The sequence below is a fragment of the Teleopsis dalmanni genome, chromosome 1 (assembly GCF_002237135.1).
Source record: "Teleopsis dalmanni isolate 2A chromosome 1, ASM223713v2, whole genome shotgun sequence".
Lineage (NCBI taxonomy): Eukaryota > Metazoa > Arthropoda > Insecta > Diptera > Diopsidae > Teleopsis > Teleopsis dalmanni.
In genome coordinates, this window is record NC_051846.1 from 111,733,616 (window position 1) to 111,758,723 (window position 25,108).

Consider the following 25,108-nt stretch of genomic DNA (forward strand, 5'->3'; position numbering starts at 1 on the left):
TCGTGCACAATTATCCCGATGTACTGAGTGGTAAATTGAATTTACTACAGTTTTTGAAATTTATGTAAGACGATCTAGTAAAATGAATTTCGGCTATGAAGCAAATATCAATATTTTTAGTATGGAGCAAAAGTTCAAGCTCATTTTTGTGTTTTAAGAGGCCGTTAGCGTTCCATAACATTATTCTTATGGCTTTAACTATCGTGTGGCTTTTTGGAGAGCATTTCTTTGTTTTATAAACGCATTTCAATTAGCTTGTTAAATTCTTCTTGTTTATTTAATTTCTCTACGATTTGCACAAGGATTGCATTTTCAGACTTTGGATTTGTGTTTCTAGTTTTAGTTATTTGTGCATAGGATTGCATTTTGGCTTCTATTTTAAAGCAGGACTCTGTGAATTTCATGTCTTTTGCACTCTTGGCTGGAATGTCATTTTCATGCGTTCCGCTATTGGTTGGTTGCTTTTGATTTCTCTTAACCGAGCTTGTCTTCTTATCTCGTAACTTTTGCAGCTCTTTTGCCATCACACATTCCCGATAGCTTGCTGGATGATTTTCTCCACAATTACAGCATTTTGGTTGCATTGTTGGTGGTTTGTCACTGGAGGTGAAGGTGAAGTCAATATTTGTTATAACTGAGTAAACGCTGCATCTGCCTTCCTTGTCCAGCAAAATTCTTCTGTTTTCAACATGTCCCGTAATGGTTGCGCCCTTGTAGGCTAAATCCGGAATGAACACGCCATAGTATGTTGCTTTCCCTCTTTGACCGTTGATGGTTTGGGCGCATTCAGTATTGCTTCGATATGTTAATGGGATTTATGCACGCCAAGTGCATCAATTAGATGACCAAGAAACTCTACAGCTGTTGAGACGAAAACACAATGGATTATTCAGACTAAGACCATTTAACTTAATACGGTCTAAAGTAGTTTCTAACAATTAGTCGAAATTTTGAGTAAATACTAAGACATCGTCAAAAAAATGCAACACGTGTAGTACTGTCTTCATTCTTCTCTACCATGTCGCTGGTATATTTGCTGCTTCATAAACTGCACGTGTTGGACGTACTAACCCATGTGTGATTGTGTTTAGAGTTGGTACATGTGCGAATTCTTCATCAATTGTAAGATGGGTAAGATGGGTAATTGTAAGATCGCCAGCTGTATTTTTAATTGTGACTACTCGTACCAACCCATCTTCGCTTGGATGAAGTTTGATCACCCTGTAAAGCCGCCAATGTGTTGCTGGTAGATTTTCGCGCCGGATAACCAAGACATCCCCTATGTTGATGTGGTCACCATTCTGATGCCATTTGTAACGTGGTTGCAAAGTTAAAAGATATTCATCGTGCCGTTGTCGCCAAAAATGCTGCTGCATTTGTCTTAATTACCGCCAGCATGACAATTTGTTGCTAGGTACCTTGCCAATAAGTTCATTTGGAACTGTCAGTAGAGATCTTCCTATCAGAAAATCTGCAGGTGATAGAGCCATCTTGTCGTCACAAGTGTCACGCAATAGTATGAGCGGATGTGAGTTCAAACAAGCCTTAACGTGCACAAGTTGAGTATGTAGCTGATCATAGTAAATTGAGTGAGTGCAAACAATGCGTATTAAGTGTTTCTTTGCTGACTTAACAGCAGCTTCCCATAGACCGCCTTGATGTGGTGCGCCAAGTGGTATAAAATGCCATTTTGTGCCTCGATTTGCCAATTGCTGTTGAGAATATTCATTATGCCAAGCCTGTAAGTCAGCAGCCATTAAATGATCTGCGCCAATGAATATAATGCCATTGTTACTGTATAAGTGGTTACATGGCCCACGCCGGTTTACGAAACGGGTCTATGCGTTTATGAATGCCTCAGAAATGAGATATGCACTGCCTTCGTTACCATGTATACAAAGATTGCCACGTAAGCCTTCAGTACCAAATCTTGTACTGCCAGATCTTGCAAATGGGGGAGATGGGGTGACCCGAGCTTTTGGTAATGTCGTCATACGTTGTTTTAGCATTATGTATTTATACCGTCTGCAAATCGCGCATGACTGCATGCATTGCTTGACTGAAATGCGTGCCCGCAAAATTCAATATTTGTGTCGAATAGTACGCAGCATAAGCTGTATATCGCCATGAACTGTATCTTGATGCACCAGCCATATTAAAAGCCTAGCCAATGTGCTATCCTTAGGAAGAATGATTCTAAGGATATCGCCTACTCGCAATATATTGTCCGCAGTCGAGCTGATGAACGGGCACAGTTTAATGAGCTTGCTGGGGATATGGGCTGCGTCTTTTGCAGCTGCATGAGTTCCACTGCGAAATATTTCGCTTGCTCTGCATTTATGTGATTTAAGGCAATGTCCATTTCGCCTACACAGATGTGTGTATGTGAACGAAAACGCTGCTGTGCCTTTTTGCAGCGCAATATGTATGCAGTAGTGCGCAATAGCTTGCCAAGATGACTGAAACTATTCAAGAGATCTATGACGACCAATTCATCGCCAGAAGTGTAGTGTATCTGTAGTGCGGGATGATCTATTGCCTGCAATGCCTTTACCTTAAGTGGTTTTAACTCGCCTTTCATTATTGCCAGCTCTGTTGGTGCACAGTTGTGCAGTTGTGATGTGTTTTTGCGTAGCCAACGTAGAGTAATATTTGAGTCGGAGTATAGAGTGTATAGTACGTGCTTCAGATGCAAAGACTGTCTTGCTTCATGTAAAAGGGTAGTCAACAATTGGCAACGCAAAGTTTCAACCGGGGTATTGTTACCGAATGTAATAGTGCCACCTTAGTTTTTGATGCGATAATGTGACTAGTGATATTGCCATCGTGGTTTATTGCCAAATAGAGTAGTGCAGCCATCGCCCTGACACTAACATCGCAGAAGCCATAGAGTTGTATTTCATCTCCGGGTTGCATGTATATTCAACGCGGTATTCGCACTGCCTCCAGTTGCGACCGCATGCTTTTGGTATATATGCCATTCTTGCAACAGTTTAAGAGGTAATGGGTTGTCCCATGTCATAAGATATGAAACCTTTTTGAAATTGCTTAACTAATAAGCAGCTCAAATCGTATGGTTGCCAAAACTAAAATTCGTCTATTACGAAATTTCCAGTTATCCGTCAACGAATGATTTCGTTAATTATTGGTATTTCGTGTCGTCATTGTTCGTAACAAATATGTTATTTGTTGTTATTTTACTGTTAAAAAATATGAAAATTTTTTATTTTATTCATAATCATGTAAAAAAAAATATTCTCATCAATAATTGCAAAGAATTATTATTTATTTTCGAAATCTCAACCTTAAATTTTATTACATATTTATTGCCCATATAAGCCGAACAAACTCTCCATTTTGTCCAGAATTGCCATCGAAAGTAGTCCTTATTTTATTAGTCCTTTGTGACATGATTACAAAAGAAAACGCCTATTGTTATGATAAATTGTATAAAATGTATCATGTATTCTACCCCAGCAAAAACTAACAGAAACATACACAACATACCTAAACACCCTAAACCATTTCATACAATACTTCTAGATCATTATGGTCCACTACCATCACTTCAGTCAAAACGCAAGCATATTCTGGTAATTGTTGATGCCTTTACCAAATATCAAAGAAGATAAAGAAAAGAAACTGAGAGTTATGCTAAAAATTGTGTATAAAATTTTCTGGATTATTCAAATAATATTCAAAATTTTGTGTGATGAGGTGAAAATATCACTCCGTACAAAAACACAAAGCCTAAAGCTATACAATGGCGCGTGTTAATTTTCCCCACCCGGTCCCAACTCACCACGAAATAAGTGGAAGACCTTGATAGGAATTACTTACTCCACACACAATGGAAATTTGATGTTGCTTCTTCGAAAGCTGAAGCAGGAGAGACCGAGTGCACTTTTGCGAAGTTGGGAGCTACCGAAGCCAAACGGGACTTTTCCAGACAAACAAGTGGATGTCCCGTTTGGTAGCAACCATGCGTTCGAAGAATATCGCATGATTGCTCTGTTAATGAAACTAAGCACAGGACCGGATTTTGGGGTACGCGGGAGTTAACTCTTTCCTTACTAATTTCAAACGTCCTCGTTTGGGCCCCTGTACCTAGTTCCACACACCGCATCCGCACTCCACTCCGCAAAAAAGAACCCGACACTCCCACTTAAAGCTACCATTTTTTATTGAATTAAAAACTTACTTAAATTTATTCATAAAATATAATTATAATATTAGATAATTAATTTATTGTTTAATTTACAAATTTTTTCAATTTAATTTTTTAAAAACTTACTTAAATTTATTCATAAAATATAATTATAATATTAAATAATTAATTTATTGTTTAACTTATAATTTTTTTTCAATTTCATTTCAATAAAATTTTTTTTTTTTTACAATTTTTTTTTTCAATTTAATTTTTAAAAAACTTACTTAAATTTATTCATAAAATATAATTATAATATTAAGTAATTAATTTATTGTTTAACTTATAATTTTTTTTTTTTGTTTTTTTTTAATTTAATTTCAATAAAATTATTTTTTTATTACAACATTTTTTTTCTACAATTTTTTTATTTAGTAAAGAATTAAATATGAATAAAGGATTAAAAATTTTTTTTTTTATTACATTTTTTCATACAATTATTTTTATTTAGTAAAGAATTAAATACTGTTTTCTTTATTCTTACTTATTATTCACTCAATCATTATTTGATTTAGTTGTAAAGTATTATTTACCATTAATTAGAATTCATTTACCACCGTTACTCTTCTTTCTTCTTCTCTTCTCTCATAAACTATCGGCTCAGAAAAACTTGTAAAACAAAAACTATTAAATTTTTTTAGTACATTTTCTTAAACAGCGCTATGCACTCTATAATAAATAATTACGTAGTTAATAATGAATAAAGGAAAAGAATAATTATTGCATTTTGTGCCAATATTATTATAATAACTATCAATATTCTACTTTTTGGCAGCGCTATGCGCTTTATTATAAGTTAAGTAAAATATTGATAGATTTACATTTTAATTTATAAAGTTAACTCATTATATTAATAGAGTAATTATCAATATTCTACCTTTTGGTAGGCGTCGTTGGAATTGCGAATTTTATAAAAGTGTGCAAAATGTTTTAATTTATTAAATACATATGAGTAAGAAATAAAACGGAACTTAGCGATGCCAATATGTGTATAAGAAATTCATATTTCTTTAGCGTTGTTTGTATGTTATAAGCGTTGTTGTTGGTGGATAGATGTACGTCAAAAAAAACGGGACTTTTCCAAAATCGTGGGAATGTCGAAAAGGCCGACATTTTAAATTTTTATAAAATGGGATGCATCAATAGCACATGTTTACAATTTTATTGTATTGTATGTGTTATTAGCATACTTTTATATGTAAAGTTTAATATATTTTACATATATACTTTTTAATTTAGATAATACAATTGAAATAATTATTTATAATTTTAATAATGAAATTATAAAAAGTTATTTAATTTTATATGGAAAATGTTATGAATAATGTGCATATAAGAAATTATATATATGTGTACATATATTTAAATATCAAAATCAATATATAATGGAATTGATTAATTCATTTTGTATAGTTATAGATCACGCGAAATTTCTTAAGAATATTTTAAATTGATTAAACATGCATAAGAAAATTAAGTACTTAATTTAAAAATTAAAAAATAACATTTTATAAAGAAAGCAATTATTAAAATAGAGGCTCCCCAGAAACTCCTATAACATAAAGAATTATTCAATTAAAAAAAAATACAGTAATAATGCATTTAATTACAATAATGAAAATTACTTCACAACGAGTACTTACGCTCTTTTAACATAAAATAAACGAGAAAAGGAATTGACTATTAAAATTTCATCACTAATAATAATCTTTGTCATATAAAAGGTATTTAAAAATTAAACAAATGTGACGAATAGAGTGCATAATCGTATAATATCTCGGTGTACCCTTCAATTGTGAGTATATTTTCGCCAAGATCCAAATTCTCCAATTTTGACCGAAAATTCTCTAAGTGTTTTTACGATATCAGGAATTTTTTCCGACTCGGCAATATTTTTGCAGTAATCCTATGGCGTCACCAGCTTCCCTTCGATCAGGTCTTGCCTCGGCCTTAAGGCCTCTTTCACGCTGATATTAACCATGCCTTCCAATTCTAGCTTTTGCTCTTGAGCATGTAATGGGTCAGACAGGTCTAATAAATCAGTGCAGTCTGTCTCACAGACTGGGGTTTTATATAGCTCGGTGTTCATGATGCACGACAAAAAATAATAGTGTTCAACAAGATAGGTAGAATGAACAATAATAAATAAATTCTTGCGAAAGGTTACAATAATAACAACGTCCGTAATTATGATTATTTATTAGACAAGGTTTAGATAAATCAAAAAAAAATATTGTAAACTTTTAATATTGTAAATTTTAAGTTAAAAGTTTGAATTATTTTCACTAACCATAAACATTAGAATGCAAAAAATGAAAACAGTTCTAATGTTTAACACTTGTATTTTATGCCAATTTTGATAGTAAGAGAGAAGAAAGAAAAGAGTAGAATTAAATAAAATAACAAAAATAACGAACAATATTCAATTCATCAACTAAAAATATAATCATCATCTAAAAATATAAAAATTATAAAAAATAATAACATTAAAATTCAAATTTTTATAATTTAAAAAAATTATAAAAAATAGTAACAATCCATAGTTTCCACAAAAATATTTTTCATAATGCAAATCAAATAAAAATTATATTTAAAGAAAATCACTTGCCAGTCCGGTCCTGATGGGTTGATGTTTAATCATTAAACATTAAACTTTAATGTACCATTTAGTAATTGAATTGAATTCTCTTCAATAGTTTCGAATAGTTTCTCTTTTTTCCCTCTTTATTTAGTAATTGAATTGAATTCTCCTCATTAGTTTCGAATAGTTTCTCTTTTTTCTCTCTTTATTTAGTAATTGAATTGAATTCTCCTCAACAGTTTCGAATAGTCTCTTTTTTTTCCTCTTTATTTAGTAATTGAATTGATCTCTTCAATAGTTTCGAATAGTTTTCTTTTTTTTAACAAAAATAATTTAGTATTTTATTATTATTTGTTTTTATTATTTTTATTAATATTTTAATAAAATATTTTGCTTTTGTTGATTTTATAGCTTCACTTGTTGTACCTCTTTTTTTTTTTTTGTGCAATAAAATAGTCTCTTTATACGAGTAAATTTTATAAATTTAACTCTTCGATAAAATAGTTAAAAAGATTTGATTGTAAATATTAATATTAAAATTCTTAAGAGTAAGAACCAATCTTGTTTAAGAATTGCAAAAACAATTATAGCGTGGTTTGCCAAATGTTTTTTTTGTTTTTTACTTTTTTTTCTGATTTTTGTGTTAAAGCTTCACTTTATATTTGAAAATTAATGAAATTTCCTTTTTTTTTAAAAATATTTAATTAGGCATAAATGTTAAATGTTGATTGCAGATTAATTGTAATTTAATTGTTTTTATAATTTAAATTTAATTTAAGTAATTTTTTTAATTTAAGCAATTCAAATGCAAATGCAGAAAGAATCTTTGCTGAATTATATCAAAATTGATTTAAGCTTTTTAGTTTTAAAATTTTTTCTTAAATTTATTTTAAATTCCTTTTATTGATCATTTTCACTGTACTTATTTATTTTTATAGATTTTTTTAAGTTGTCACTCAGGTCATTTTCGCCAACCGTATTTTTATTTAATATTTCACAGCATTCTTGAAACACATTATCATCATTTGAACTCGTTGTTATATTAATTAATTTGTAGCGTGGACTTTTAACTTAATTCTGATTATAAATTTCATATAGCCAGTTCTATTTTTTTATGTAACGAAGACATTAATAGTAACTTATCTGCTCTGCTTCAGGTCCCTGCTCGGGCGCCAGTTAAATATTCTTTTTGTTAATTTAGAAAAAATTTGATGTTGCTTCTTCGAAAGCTGAAGCAGGAGAGACCGAGCGCACTTTTGCGAAGTTGGGAGCTACCGAAGCCAAACGGGACTTTTTCAGACAAACAAGTGGATGTCCCGTTTGGTAGCAACCATGCGTTCGAACAATATCACATGATTGCTCCGTTAATGAAACTAAGCACAGGGCCGGATTTTGGGGTACGCGGGAGTTAACTTATATTTTAGTTTTTTTCATTAGAGAAAGAATTCACTTTATTTCAAAACTTTTCAATTGAGATGTTTCGAATTTTAGACATAACAAATTATACTTTAAACACTTACATGTAAGAAGAACAAAAGGGTTTATACTTTTTAAGTGATTTTTGCTTCAACTTAACAAAACATTTTAATTTTATAATTTATAGAATTTATTTATAATATATATTTAACTAATTAGTTCCTTATTATTTTTTGTATCATATTAAACATTTTAAAAATAGTAATATTGTTTTGTATAATTAATTTTGTATAATTAATTTAATTTAAAATTTTATTTTTATAAAATTGTATTTTTCTTAAATAAAATATTTTGGTGGTTAAGTCTATCGGGGAACTGAGCACCTAAAACTCGGTAACGCGCCAGCAAGCATATTTCTTAGGTGGTGCGGAAAATGCTCATATATTCTATATATCTTCTGACACTAGGGACTTCACGTGTTAGAATTGATCCCCATTCTTCACAATATTTTTATTAACTGCTTAGGAATTTCTTGAATTTCAATTAAAGAAATTCTTAGAACTACAAAAAAAATGTAGTAGTAAAGAATATACAAATTTTTATGATTGTATTATTATTTGCAAAATTTTTTTAATTTTAAAAAATTATATTAATATTTATCGTTTTAAAACAGAACATCAATATAATGCAATCTAAAACACGACATATTTCGTACTAACTTCTCTAATAGATGCTAAGTTTTGCTATAAATGTAATTTTTAAGCAGCATATACATAAATACATATGCATGCAACATGATAAAAAATTATTTTTATTTTAACAATTACTATATAATTTTTACTCTTCGTCAAAACACTTTCATGACTAATTTTATATATTTTCATATATCAAAAATAATTAAAGCACTACTGATTTTAGTTGACCTATTTTTCATTTCATATTTGATTTACAAAGCAAATTTAAAATTCATTATAATGAAATTAATATACACAATGGGTTTTCCAATAACATTAATTTATACTATTTCTTCTTATTAGAAGAAATGGCAACATACTAATATGTAACCACAAAAGTAATAAACATTCAGGTTATAAACCTCACCGATTTTAACATTTGACAATTCTGGTATGGTGAATAAGTAAGAGAGATTTTTCTGTGTTATTACACAAAGAGACACAATTATTCAAAATTTCCTCTCAGTTTATTTTCTTTATCTCCTTTGCTAAGTATGTTGAATTATATCCAGTACTAACAACTAGTACTAAAGAGGTTACAGCTGCATTAATTAAATATTTTGAATATTTTGATTTTGATTAGACCACATAGATGCATAACAGATAGAGGAAGTTGATTTACCTCTTAAGAATTTGAAAATTACTTAAATAACAAAAATATTACCCATATAAAAGTTGCTGTGTATTTTCCACAAGCGAATAAACAAGTTGAAGAAATTAACAGAAGCCTTGTAGGAATGTTGGCAAAGATGCTGATTGGGTACAACAACTTCTGAAAATTGAATTCGCAATCAATAATTTAGTTAAGAGATGAATAGGAATAACTCCAAGCCAACCTTTATTAGGCGTAAACCAAAGAGGTGAAAATGTTGATAAGCTGACGTAATATCTAGACGAGTGCATTTCAGGCCTGCAGGGGAGGAATTTGGAACTTATTTATAACTCTGCGGAAAAGTGTGTATCTAGAGTACAGGAATATAACAAATGGTTGGCAACCATAGTGATTGCAAGTGTAAAATAAGGAATAACGAAAACCGAATAAGGAATAAAGCTAGTGTGTAATAAGGAGTAAAACAAAGAGGTCGCGTTTTACTAGTAAATGATTGGTGTTTTCATAATTTCGACTTCACCTGTGGCTGGCTTAATTATCTAAAATGTTATTGTGGTTATGCGTTTATATTCTCTTTCGTCAATTTCATCTAATGTCTTAAGGTGTTTATCGATGTTTTCCGGTTGCTTTTTAACTTTTGAAGGTCTTGATAATGTATCAGCTAGATACATTTCGGTCCCTTTTTTATATTTTAGTTTGAAATCATAACTTAGCAAAATCAAAATCATCGATTGCAAGCGTTTTGGTGTTTTAATTAGCGATTTCTTGAAAGTATTGATTAAGGGTAAATGATCTGTTGCGATTATTACATCTGATCTGCCACACAAATACTGATCGGATCTCTCGCATGCAAATAAAACTGCTACCATCTTTTTTTCGATTTGTGTATTGTTTGTTTTGCGTTTCAGTTTTTAAAGCGTAAATTATTGGATGAATTTCCTGCAATAATACATAACCTAATGCATATTACGATGCATCTGTTTGTATTACGATTGATTGGTCCATGCTGTGATGTTGTGGAATGGGTGCTGTTGTTATCATTTTTCTTAAGGTATTGAATGCTTGTTCTTGTGGTGGTCCCCACGTAAATCCTTGTTTAATGTGTGTTGCGTTGCGCAAAGGTACTGTTATTATTGCTATATTTCGTATAAATTTACTTAAATAAGTCACAAGACCTAAAAATCTCATCGATTCAACCTTATCTTTTGGTTTAGGCATGTTTAGAATTGCATTAATGATTTTTGGATAAGGCTTTTGGATAAGGCTTGGATAAGGCCCTAACTTGTTAGGATGTGACCATAAAATCATATATTTTGTTGACATATCTTGAGTTTGCCTCTCTTTATTTTTAGGTTTCGTTGTATTAAACGTTTTAAAAGTGCTTCTATGTTTTTGTTGTGATCTTCAATTGCATTTTGTTGATTTTCCCCTTTGTCGAAAACTAGGATATAATCTGCTATGCATAAAACTTCTTTCAAACCTGATATAATCTGGTTTTGCTTTATTTCAGAAATTTCCAAATGGAGTCCAAAATGTTGTGAGTTTACTGCTTTACTCATCTAATTCGAGTTGCTAATATCGCATCCATTATTGTAAAGACTTTCGCTTCTGTAAGTCCAGCTAAAATTTTTTCTATCGTTGGTAGTTGATATTTAATATTTTTTAGTTCTTGATTTAATTGCTTTGGATCAGTATATATTCTCAGTTTATTATTATTTTTTCTGACGATTACTAAATTGGTCGCCCAATCTGTGAATTTGATTTTTCTGGTTGTAACGTGTTATTTTTCCATTTTGTGTAGAGTAGTTTTCAGTAGCTCGCATAATGATACTGGGATACGTCTGGGTGATTCGCTTTTTGGTGTTATGTTTTCGTTTATCTCAAATACCTCTTGGTTTTGCTTATAATTATAAATGTACTTTGACTATTGGTATCTTCTTTCACTTTCTTGCATATTCTTATCAATTCCATTTCTTGACATGTTGGAGCTGATAGTACTGGACAATGTTTGGTCTCGACCACGTAAAATTTCAACTTCTATTTTTTGTACTTGTTTTCGAATTTTAACTGTACTGTACCTTCTGGCGTTAAGTGAGTTCCGAATACGTTGCATGTTGTGACGATAGTTGGTATTTTAATATGTAACTGGTGCTGTTATTCTTGTAGACAATTAGGTTACCTGATTATAATCCAGCCTCTTTGGTAGTCGTGAATTGTATTTCCTTTTTTTTCTTTATTCTGTGTTGTTCAATGTTATTATGTATCATGTAGTGTAATTAATATATATATATATATGCCGCAGAATATAAAAAGATTTTGAGTATAATCTTAGCTCTCCAAGCGCTCTCCAGAATAGTGTTCTCATCAGCTATTGTGTTGTACAGAACGTGAGACATTAAGCATTGTCGTAGGTCATGGGCACAACACATATTTCGTTTTCTGCTGAGCTTTTTTGTTGCTGTTTTGAATTTTATTTTTGGACATACATGCTTTGGATTGATTCATTATTTCGTGATAATCTATTCTGCAAAACTTACACAACTTCGGTTTTCTATTACTAGATCTCTGTATACTACGTTTGTTGATTTCATTGATTTCGAACTATTGCGTATGAATTCCACGAAGCTGTTTTTCTGTTATTTCTGCATATATGAATTGCTTTGTCTAGTGTTATAGTTTCATCCAGCCATAGCCTTTAAGTGAATGTGTGTTCCTTGCAGTGCCACTCATATTGATAAGAAATTGTGCTGCCAGCGCACTTTCTAATAACGGTCCGATAAGTAATTCAATATTAACTACTAAATCAAATGTGCAGTCTTTGTTGGTCTCAAAAAATGCATCACAACACAGTCAAAATAATCCATCAAGTGAATGTGTGTTCCTTGCAACGCCAGTCATATTGATAAGAAATTGTGCTGGCTCCTTTATGCGATACCGTGCACTTTTGGATGCACCATCGCAACTAAACATATTACAAGTCACTCGCAAATGCACTTCAATTAAAATTAATAAAATTTGCAATTGCTATATTAGGTATTAGAGAACGAGATTTTGTCGCTGGTAGTATTACAGCGTTACCTTTACAATAGCGTCTTCGTGGCTATTCAACTAATATTAGAACAATGATGATTCCTAAAATATTTACTCACCAGAAAAGCGTTAACTTTAACACAACCGAAGAGAATATTTCAAAAAATCATTTGTATCGCTTAGGGCCATGTTATGCAGAGTGTCCTGGGCACGGCAAATTACGCTCTTTCGGGCCATGCCGAAAATGCATGTTATGCAGAGTGTCACATCAGTATTGCCAATTTTGTATTTTTACTACTTCTTGGTTGTGCCTAAATTTAAAAGGAAATTTAGATATGCTCGCTTTCAATTTGCCACCAAAAATAACTCGCATGAAAAAACTCATAGAGGCTGTAATAATGTTAATTTATTATTATATTATCTTATAATAATTGTTAACAGTACTTACGCGTTTTTTTAAAATCGCAATTTTTTCTCCAAAACGTACTAGAATTGTAGTAATTTGCTCCTAAAAGGCGCAAATTTTGAAATTTATTACTAAACAACACTGTTTTGCCTTAGTGCCGGGGCACAAATACGCCGGCTCTCATGCCGGAGTTTAAACGGCCATATTGTTTTTTCTCTCATTCTCAAATTTAAAATTTGCATTGAAAACAACAACAATTGTACTCATGCCGTGCCGGAGACACTCTGCATAACATGGCCCTTAGCACCCGGTAAATACTCAGTTTGCCTGCCATTAAGATTAGATGTCCAGCTACTTAGTGATTAGTATCAATAAGCCTAAAGTCATTTTCAAAATCTGAAACATACATTACAACAAAATTCTGACCTTAAAGCGCAGTAGTGTCTTTATAAGGAAGTATTTCCAACTGAATGTTATGTCACTAGTAATTAATGAGGAAGCAATGAGGTGTAAATATTTTTAGCCAAATCAATGCGTTGTAAAGACTGTACAGTTGCAAATTTATCAATACTTTCTAAAAGAAGCAACATATCTTTGGGTATGTTTACAAATTCATCAGCAAAGATCAAACTTAGACTTTAACCGTCAACAACATTCAGCAAAGAATCTTCAATGAGCTTCGCCTTTGGTTTTCCAAATTACATCCATTATTAATTTTTGTCCGCTCTTCGCACTATCAAAGTACTCACTATCAAAGGTGTTTCATTCACATCAATCACTGAGTCTAACTCAACAATTTTGAATTTCAATCGAGTTGTTCGCTAACAGTAAATCTCATATATGCAACGGATTTTTTGGAAGCGCTGGAGTACTAAACTTTTATACTGTTACAAGAAAGATTGTTTTCAATGACAATAATCTCTCATCGACGTCACACCTGATGCTGATCGTGTCGTGCATGTTGCAGTACCGCGTACCAAATGTAGTATTTTCAAATATGTTTTGACATTTATAGGCCTTAAAACTGTATTTCTCTTTTTTAACGTACTACTTTTTATCAACCACATATATTTCACTTATACTTGTTAATTAAATAAAATACTTTCTTGTTGCCTTTTTATAACTTTTGAAGCCGTATTATTATAATGAGAAAGCAAAGCAAACAGTGAGCATTATGTTAAGTAAAAACGAACTAAAAGTACATTAAAAGTGTTTTTGAGAAAATACATAGCAAAGTAAAAGTGAATGATTAATAATTATTGGACTTATGCAAAAGCAAATAAAAAACAGTACACGTGACAACAACGAAGTGAATCAATCTACATCAGAGTGAAATTATTCAAATAAATTATTTAATTTCTAGTAAATTAATATCGAATTTAGTCATATAGTAATTGAAGATGTGTCGAAATGTAGAGACAAAAAAAGGTTGAATAAACAGTGCGATACCAGTGCGAAATTTAAAATGCACGGGTAAATCTAAGAGACAGAAAAAGCTTTAATCCTAGGCAAAAAAGCGTTAAAGAAGCCTGTAGCGGCATTTGTATTTACTGTACAGCAAATAGTATCCAAGTTAAATTGCACGTCTAATTTCCAGTAGACACAGGGTTAGCTTTATCAATAATTCCTGTAATGCTCATGCAAAAGAAAAAAGTAGTTCCTGACAAATTTAAATTGTATCCAGTAAGAAGCACTACTGAAATGAACTACTAACTCTTGACTTTGATTTACGATGCAACTTACTTAAAACTTCACTGTAACATTTCGGCACATGAAAGTAATTTATATTACACAACTTGTATATTGAATACCACTTAAACGATAAGATAGTTTATAATCCGATAGATAGTGCTCTTGTCGGTATGTAACAACACTTTTTTAGTTTTTCAATGAATTTTTTTTTTAATTTTTCATATTCCTCATCTAAAAATACAAACAAATTTCATCACAAATTTTAAGTTCCATACATCTCCCTACCCTCAATATTTTTTAACACGATTTACTCTTAATCTTAAACTAATGTATAAATAAATATAATTAAAATAGTGACTGTGACACAATGTTGTCCGTCGACTTATATACACGTTATAAATAATAGATGAGCTATAAAATATATATTAATTATTATATTCTGATATTAAATAAGACCGGTGTGCTATACAATTTTTTACATATTCTGCTACTTTTACCCTTGTTACCTCAGAACTGTTTAAAATATTTATAATGTTTTCATAAAACAGAATAGCTTTACTAAAGTAAGCTAATCGAAACTCTTGTAGAATAGGACAACGGCCAAGAAAATGTACAATATCTGCAGTCTCATCTAAATTACACATACTACAAAGCGCAGATCTATATATATCAAATCTGTTACCGTTTAGCTGTATCAAGCTACTTCTTGCTTTGAGTATCCAGGTGATATTTGTAATCTGTGTTATGTCAGCTATATATTCCTTTCCAAGTCATGGTGTTAAGTATATATTTGTCTCTCAAATCAGTTTTCAAAAATGTCAACTCCAATGTAATTGGAGTTTATCCACCTCTTCGAACAGAGTGCAACCCTATACTTGAGCACAATATGTTTGTATTGCTCTACTTATTGCTAGAAATAGATTCCATTTTACTTTTATAGGTATGTTGGTTTTATTAAGAAAGTTGTTGCACGTGAGATTTATATTATTTTAAGCTGTAATAGTTCTCTTCTCTTCATGCTTCCTAAAGTTCATTGTTCGAGTCATTGTCACGCCTAAATAGCAATATTCATTCACTACTCTTGTTTCTTCTCCACCGAGATACCATTTTTCTTTATCTATCTAATTTTCGAAAGACCATAATTTGCGGATTTACTTAGATTGACTTCTAAATTCCACCTGTGGCAATATGCTTCCAACTTATAAATCATTTTTTGCAGCGTCGTTATATCGTCAGCCAATATGACAATGTCGTCGGCATACATTTTTTTTTTTTAAACTTCATTTTATTATATATAATCTATTCTATGCATGAATAATAAGTACTACTTATGGCAATAATAATATATGATTGGCATGTACAGGACTACCCAGTGGTAATCACCGCCTTATGAAGAATTACAATTTCTAGAATCTACTGGGCAAGTCAGAAGTTGCGAAGCGTATTAATCTACGAATGTTAAAAGTATCACTCGTTAGGCCTGCAGCAAGGGGGTTAGGGTGAACTACCAGTCGTGAGTGATAGTTGCTGCTTTCTGCTGTATTGACTCGTACACTGTAGAGATGCCAAGATCATGATGTAGGACGTAATTCGGGATACGTAATATTTTTGATTGAAACCTCTGAATCATATCTAGATTTGCCTTCGCTGCTATACCCCAGGTGGGTATACCGTCTGTCCAAATTGACTTTAATATAAATATATATAAATATATATATGACTTTAATATAAAAGTATTTTATTTTGTAGCGATAATTTGGATTTGGGATTAAGTAGCCAGTAAAGTGAGCGTAGCTTTAGTCCTAACTGCTTTCGTTTTGTGAAGATGTGGTGACGCCAATTTAGACGACGATCAAAATATTCACCTAGATATTTGGCGTTTTCAGTTTGCGGGAATTCACGGCCATTCAGTGTAATGGAAGGGCAGGTACCGTGGCGGAGTGCAAAAGTAGTTTGAACTGATTTGTTATCGTTAGCTTCAATGTGCCAAATGTCTAGCCATGTGTTGACATCGTTCAGATTACTTTGCAAGAGTTGTGAAGCTACTACACGATTTGCGTGTTTCGCCATCACTACAGTATCATCCACAAATGTTGCAGTGTATGTTTTAGCGCTGAGTGGGAGGTCTGCTGTGAACAGAGTATATAGAGTAGGACCCAACACACTTCCTTGGGGAACTCCAGCCTCTATTTGAAAAAGTTCAGTGTGACAGCTATTCATTTTAACCATAAAGTGCCGATCTAGTATATATGATTTTGAGACAGAGAAGTAGCTATGCGGGAGTAGTAACTTCAATTTGTAGAGAATTCCGGTGTGCCATACTTTATCGAATGCTTGTGTTATGTCAATAAAGGCTGCTGTGCAGTATTCTTTATTTTTCAATGCAAGTCTTGCGAAGTTGTATACTCTATTTACTTGTTCAATAGTAGAGTGGTGCTCGCGAAACCCGAATTGGTGGTTGGGAATCAGAGATCTATTTTCGATAATTGGCTTCGACGGGCTTACCGGGCTTTGGAATTAATATGATTTGGGCGACTTTCCATTGAGCTGCGTAGTGTTCACAAATGAAAATTGCATTGAACAATTGGTTTATGAATTTAAAACCAACATCTGGTAGCTCATGTAGCACCTTTCCGGTTATCAAGTCATATCCTGGAGCTTTTCTGGTTTTAATTTTGTTTTTTTGACCCACTTTAATTCACGAGTCAAAAACCTAGGAATAGGAAAGTCTAATTGATGCGGTATGTGGAGAAAAGCTTCAACTTCAGAGTCTTTCGGATTATTTTTAGAGCAGCGTGGCTGAAAGACTTTACAAAGGTGCACTGCAAAAGTTTTCGCTTTATCAGCATCAGTTTAAGCCCATTGCCCATTACTCATTTTGGTGGTATATGCGATATAGGTCCATTAAGTATGCGTGTGGCTAACATTAATGTTCGAATGTTTAGTTCTTCTATCTGTACGCCTTCTCCCAAAAAATCATGTAAATCATTGAGATAAAGAACAAACAAGTGTGGTGATAATATCACCTTGTTTCACTCCGCTTACATCTGAAAATTCATTAGATAGGTCTCTCCCAGTCCATACTGCGCATTTAGTGTTCGAGTACACATATTTAATAAAACGAACCATTTTAGTTGAGACTCCAGCTGCGTGAAGCTTGTAAATTAACGCCTTTCGAGAGCCTTATCGAAGGCTGCTTTAAAATCTTCAAAAATGGCATACGTTTTCTTATTGTTTTCAAAATTTATCTGTACTATTGATGACAAATTGTAAATATTATCCACTGTAGAATAACTTTTCCGGAACCCAGCCTTAAATTCGTTTATTATTCTATTACTTTCGGCCCAATTTGTTAGAATGTCTGTTACTGTCTACACCCATCATAATTTTTGCAATACAATTCATAAACGATACTCCGCGGTAGTTGCACGGCAATCCAACATCACTTCTCTTAGTGGTATAGTTTTGTCTAGCTCATAAACTTCCATATAACCGCGAGCATAACATACTGTATATCTAACGATGTCTGTGAAGGGCTTAGTAAATTACTACAATATAGTTTCATCACTTCTGCCTCAATTGTAATCGTTGGACTTGTATTTCAATTTATTTCTCTCGCGATTTTCCACTAGTCTTTGCTAGTCTTTACATTTTGTATCTTAACATCCTATTATTGATAGTATCTCCGTTTGGCTTCTGTACATATAACTTTATAGTGTTTACTATCTTTTAAGTAAATCTCTTTGTTCTGGCTGCTACTTACTTGTCTAAATTTTCTAGGCTTTTAAATGTTTCCAGCTCCAGTTAAACCATTTTTGCTTCTTCTCGAACAAGTGTTCCCCAATTTACATTTTTTTATGCGCCGATTTGATTACATAATTTATATCCGTCAGAGTTAACTGATCTTTATTCTGCTTTACATTTAATAAGGTTTCACTTATTCGCTGTTTATATGCTGTTACTTGCTGTTTATCCCATTTCAATTTTGGAAGTAAATTTGTATTGGTTCATACCCTTTCTATATCGGTCAATCTAAACGTTCAGACTATAGGAAAATGGTCAGACCATTGTGTGTTTCCGACTTCAAACTTATCGATAAATTCAAGCATTTCTGGGGATATCATTTACTGACATTCCAACTCCACTACAGAATGTAATTTCTCCTTCCTCATCACCTGTTGTCATTCCATTCGCTATTACAAGTCCATTGTCACAGCATAATTGTATAAATCTATGTCCACGTGAATTTTTAACTTCGTCTTTAGATTTCCTTTCTTCGAATCCAGCCGTAAAGTTCTATATATATTCCTCATCCAAGTAGTTTTGCATTTTACCCATTCTGACATTCAGGTCTCCAATCACAATAGGATCTTTAATTTCATTTTCCATGAATTTTGTCTCCAGTTTACTAAATTCGTCGGTCCAGATTATGCTTCTTATGTATAAATGTGCTATATTTATTTGAGTATGCCCGAAAATTATATATATTATTTGGCATTCCTGAATTATTTTAGTGTAACAATTAATTCCTAGGTTTGCCAATTCCCTTTCTGTTGCTAGCAGTACACCTTCACTATATCTGCCATAATTATTAATTCTTGTTGCATATTTCCATGTTAGATTGTAACCACCAAAATATTTACTCAGACTTTCTGCTTTATTTTCAATCACATGAGTTTCTAACAAGAAAAATATATCAAAACGCTTAATGTAGTTAAAAAAACCTGGAAACATTAATTTATTTTCTAATCCGTTGATATTGTACGATACTATACTTAAACTATGCTAATATTTTTTTTTATTTGTTTACTTATTTTATTTTCTACTTTTTTGATTTTTCCAATAGATTCTTGAAGTCTAAAGTAATTTTCTTAATATTATTACCATACATATGCTTTAAGATGTCTTAGGTCGTTTGTTCTCCACACATTAAGTTAAACTCTTTATTAAATGTGCATCACTTTTCGCCTATCTTGATTGCATCATTTTTAACATACACTCTGTACTTACGGTCTACGTTCAGGATATCCGCTTTTAACTACAGTAGCGCTTTCTTGCATTGTAATCTTTTCTTGTCTAAGACACTCTGTATTGTTATTCTATGTCCTGATAAATTTTTGACACTTTTAGAAACTTGTGTTGCCATTTCATTAGAACCCATTTCGGCCACTACGCTTATTTTTCCATCTGTTGTGTGAATAATCTGTGTTGACGTGATTTTTACCTCTGGTAGTTTTAACAACTGATTGCAAACCAGTTCAACTGCTTTTTTTGGACTGTTAGATTTTTCTAAGCCTTTAAATATCACATTTTTTCTTTTACTTTGGCTTATAAGGCGGTCTATTTCTAATTGCTAATGTTTCCTCTCGCGTTTTAATTTCTTTATTTCCTTTTTGAGTTCGGTTTTCTCCTTAACCACGTTTTCAACTTTATGGTTTATATTACCCATCTTTGCTTTTATGTTTTCCAGATCTGCTTTTGTGGCCACATTTTTGAGTTTATCATCTAATAACACTTCGTTCAATAATGTATGTGACTGACACATAGATGACGGCACTAATACTAAATAAATATTTTTTTTCAAAAGTGGCAACCTTTTTAGGCTTACTGTCAAAATCATATGTTAATCCGACCATTTGTTTACAAGTTATAGTGCTTCAAGTGACGCTACTTTTGAGTTTTCAAAAAAAAAATGAATTCAAAGCAATTCCGTGTGCTGATTTATCATTGTTTTTTAATGAAAAAAATACTGTTCAATGCCAGGAATGGCTTGAAAAACATTATTCGGACTCTGCTCCATCAAAAAGAAGCATTTGTTATTGGTATGCCGAATTCAAACGTGGTCGTACAGACACCGATGACATTCCATCTACTGGACGGCCAAATGACGCTGTTATTCCGGAAAACGTTGAAAAAACACTGAAAATCATTATGTCCGACCGTAAAGTGAAAGTATCGAATCATCAGCAGAGTGACACATAATACACGAACATTTGGGTATGAAAAAGTGTTTCCAAATGGGTGCCGCGTTTGCTGACACCGGAGCAAAAACAACAACGAATCGATGATTCAAAGAGCTGTTTGGACATGTTTACGCGCAATAAGTCGGAGTTTTTGCGTCAGGTACATCACGATGGATGAAACATGGATCCACCATTTCACTCCAGAGTCAAATCGGCAGTCTGCTGAGTGCCATGCAGCCGGTGAAAGCCGCCCAAAGCGACCAAAGACGCAGCAGTTGGCTGGCAAGGTTATGGCGTCTGTATTTTGGGATGCGCATGGAATAATATTCATCGACTATCTCCAGAAGGGGAAGACCATCAACAGCGACTATTATATAGCGTTATTGGAGCGTTTGAAAGACGAAATCGCAAAGAAACGGCCTCATATGGCGAAGAAAACAGTTTTGTTCCACCAAGACAATGCACCGTGTCACAAGTCGATGAAAACGATGGCAAAATTGAACGAATTGAGCTACGAATTGCTGCCGCACCCACCGTATTCTCCAGATCTGGTGCCCAGCGACTACTGGCTCTTCGCAGACCTCAAAAAGATACATCGTGGTAAGAGATTTGGCTCAAATGATGAAGTAATCGCCGAAACTAACGCCTATTTTGAAGGCAAAGAAAAATCGTTTTACAAAGGCGGTATCGAAAGATTGCAAAAGCGTTGGAATGGTTGTATCTCCCTAAAAGAGGACTATGTTGATGAATAAAAACGAATTTTGGTAAAAAAATGTGTTTTAATTAGTTAGTCACACACATTATTGAACAAAGTGATGATTTGATAGCTGCATATTACCCACTGAATTTTTGAATACCATACTTTCCTGGTGTTCAGACGATGTTTCCTTTCACATTCTTTTCGCACCGCAGCCTGTTGGTACACTTACACCTGCTGGAGCGTTCGGTGGTGTGGCATTCATTTTTGGCATTATTGAGATGACTTTGATGTTTTGTGTATTTAAACAAAATGATTAGTGTTAACTATAATTTTTTTATTTAATTTAATTTATAGCCTTCTTTTAGGTAATCTACAACGAGATCACATAAAGTGATGACACCAACCCTTTCTGAGACACAGTTCTTTATAAAATGCGTTCTCTTTTTAAAAGTTTAGTAGTTACTTTGAAACCCTGTTTTCATTTAAAAGCTTGTTTTAAATAATTACAAAGACGAAACTGTTGTTTTTGTTTTGTCAATAAGTGACAACCAGTTTGTAAACTTCATATTTCCCAAGAATAAATAATTATTATGAAGCAAGTCTACTACATATACAAATATGCAATCTGTTATTTTTTGTTTGATACAATGTTACATTAACAATTTATTTATTCTAACAAAAGTTTGTTTTATCAATCTCTTTTTGTGCTTTCAATCTCTTTTTAATTCTTTCTCAGTAAAGTGGTAAAACCAAACTGCCAAAGCAGATGATTCTATTTTTGTTTTGTTGTATAATACTTACTTACTTACATGACATGCCGCTACCGGGTTTCGGCCTGATGCAGCATGTCTCTCCAGACGTCACTATCTAGTACATCAACTCCGGTCAATGCTCCCTCGACCACTCGACAGGAGACACGGTCTACTTCTACACCTTCTTCCTCCAACTATTAGCGTTTTTCGCTGGAGTTTCTTTAAATTTTCTCATGACACAACCAAGTCAGCAAATCCGCTGGACGTTAATTCACTCAATTATATCAATGTCGTGATAAAGCTCGTACAGGTCGTGGTTCATTCGAATGTGGTAGTCGTCGCCAAAATGTAGGGGATCAAAGATCTTACGAAGAGCCTCGCAGAGTTGTATGAACTTTGCAGGGATGCCGAGCTCACCCATTGCGACGTAAAAGCTTTTCCTACTGGAGTTATCGAAAGCTGTTTTATAATTGATAAAAAGGTGGTATGTTCGTAGCCGTTTTCCAAGATTAATCGCAGTGTCAATATTTGGTCAATGGTAGAGCGATCGGATCGAAAGCCCCACTGATAAAGTCCAATCAGTGAGTTGTCATGTGGTTTCAACCTTTCTCACAGTACAGTTGTCCTTTTTCAAAACAGGACAAAAGGTACTGAGATTCGCTGGGCATAATTTCAACCAACCATATTCTGCAGATAAGCTGATGCATGAACCCTATCAGCATATCGCCGTCGGCCTTAAACAATTCCTCAGGTAGGACATCTTCCGTAGTTGTGCGTAAGGAGTATATTTCCACTGTCTATCGGCATTATCGGGACTGAACAGAGGTTGTTTAATCGTGTAGAGAGTTGAGCAGTGAAGAATTCGGCTGTCTCTCGTGAATATCGGGGTGAGGGAATCAGGTGCTATGCACGATATTGTTTGCGTCGCAAATTCAGAAATCAGCCTCAGACCGTTGCTTAAACTCTTTAACTCTTTAACAATGGTATTTCAAAGAAGCATATACAAAAAAAAAATCATTGTACTGAGTTACCAAGCATGTCTTAATGCTACTAATATTTTATTTAACAAATTTTTTTTTTCTGCAACTAATAATAACTACTTTCACGAAAAAAAAAAAAATTATCATTAAGAATTTACAGAGTAACTAAAATTTTTAACCAGGAGTTAACCAGTAATTAACTAGATGTTAAAATATCTATTAATAGGCCTTTTCTTTTGTAAGCATATCACAAAAGAGCAACCGTTCATTTTAAAAATAACATTGGAAACTCAAGTCGAATGGTTGCCAAGGCTAAAAATTCGTCTATTGTGAACGATTTTTGGAAATACATACAAAATTTTCAGTTAACAGTCAACGAATGATTTCGTTAATTATTCGTATTTCGTGTATTTACATTGTTCGTAACAAATACGTTACGTTTTCTATTTATTATTTAATGTTAAAAGGCACAAAAATTCATATTTTATTCACAATCATGTAAAAAAAATATTCCTACCAATAATTGCAAAGAGTTATTACTCATTTTCAAAATTTTAACATAAAATTTTATTACGTGTTTTGCATATATTAGCCTAACAAATTTTTCATACTGACCAGAGTTGCCATCGAGAGTAATGCTAATTTTATTTGTTCTTTGGCGACATGCTTATAAAAGAAAAGCCCTAATGATATATGGAATTGTAATATGATTAGTTGTGTAAAGAATAGAAAAAGTTCAGCAAAAACAAAACTATCTTATTTTTATATTCTCAAATATTGTTTTGTTAAGCAGTGCTTTATTTCTTTCTTTCTCTTCGTTGATGTGAGATGTATTTTAGTATTAATTTAGTATTAATTCTTTAAATTGTTTGTTTTTATTAACTACTTCTATTTTTCTGTTATTACAAATAAAGGGAACGACGTCGTGCAAGTGATGGCTTTGTTGCTCAAGGCATGATGAACTCACTGACATATTTTAGTACCGTCAATTCAGCTTATGGTAGCTATAATTATGATGCTCAAAAGCACAATGCTTGGATAGAGTTACAGTTGCAAAAAGAAGCGAAGTCTCTAAGTTCAAAATATAAACCATATTTGCAAACTGAAGATTTAAACAATTCTCAGTTTAAGCAAAGCCAATTCCTTACAATGTCAAATGCGATATCAATGGACTTACAAAACCATCAACATTTTTATCGTAAACATGAACATTTTAGTAATAAAAGCAGTATATTTAACCCAACCAGTCAAAATTTAAAGGGATTTGATTCTACGTACCAGTCTGGAACACAGTATGTTCAGACAAGTGGAGCAGACGTGTTCTGCAATGTTAACTCACTTGCATTTCATAAAATACCATTGCAACAACAACTCTTCCAGTATCGACTTCTGCAACAAAAAAAACAGTTATTCCAGAAACGGTTTACCCTTGATCCAAACCAACAACAAGCAATAATTCGAGAACAGAACTACAAGCTTTCAAACCACCAACTACAAAGCGTGTCTTTGGTATCATCCCCGAAAGACGAGTTTTTCCAAAATGTAAATGCGTTTGGGAGTAGAACCAAATTTCAACAGTATCTAACATCGCCTCCACTTATTGCCCACAACCTTCAATCTGCGAACACTATTTTAAAAACATCCTATATAAACCAGCAATCACAGATCACTCCTGTTTTAACCATAAAATGCCCAGTATCTAACAGAATTAGTTCGGAGAAATGGAATTCGTTGCCACAAGCATTGAACGCATGTCATTTGAAAAAATCAAACAGATTGGATATGGGACGAATTTCAAGTTTTTTAAATGTAAGATGATTACTTTTTTTATTATACATTTTAACTAATACATTTTTATTTTTAAGCCATCGCCACCGCCAACCCTTATTTCTCAAAATTGGCAAACATTAATTAAACCTCTAAGGGAAAGGCCTATACTTGAAATAGCTGAGCACATGGAATCTGTATAACTTCACAATAGCGATTATACATTGATTAGAAAAATTTATCGATTCTTGCTATATTACAAATAACATT

At 32.7% G+C, this 25,108-nt stretch overlaps 1 protein-coding gene across 1 annotated transcript in view; it reads left to right on the forward strand.

Annotated features, from left to right (window-relative positions):
* Window positions 1-25,108, forward strand: part of LOC119676457 (probable serine/threonine-protein kinase DDB_G0277165) — a gene marked incomplete at its 3' end in the record, with an annotated part of 96,678 nt that extends 71,570 nt beyond the window's left edge. Inside the window, 2 exon segments of the mRNA XM_038087700.1 lie at window positions 23,986-24,880; window positions 24,937-25,108. Of these exon segments, the coding sequence (XP_037943628.1) occupies window positions 23,986-24,880; window positions 24,937-25,041 (1,000 nt within the window).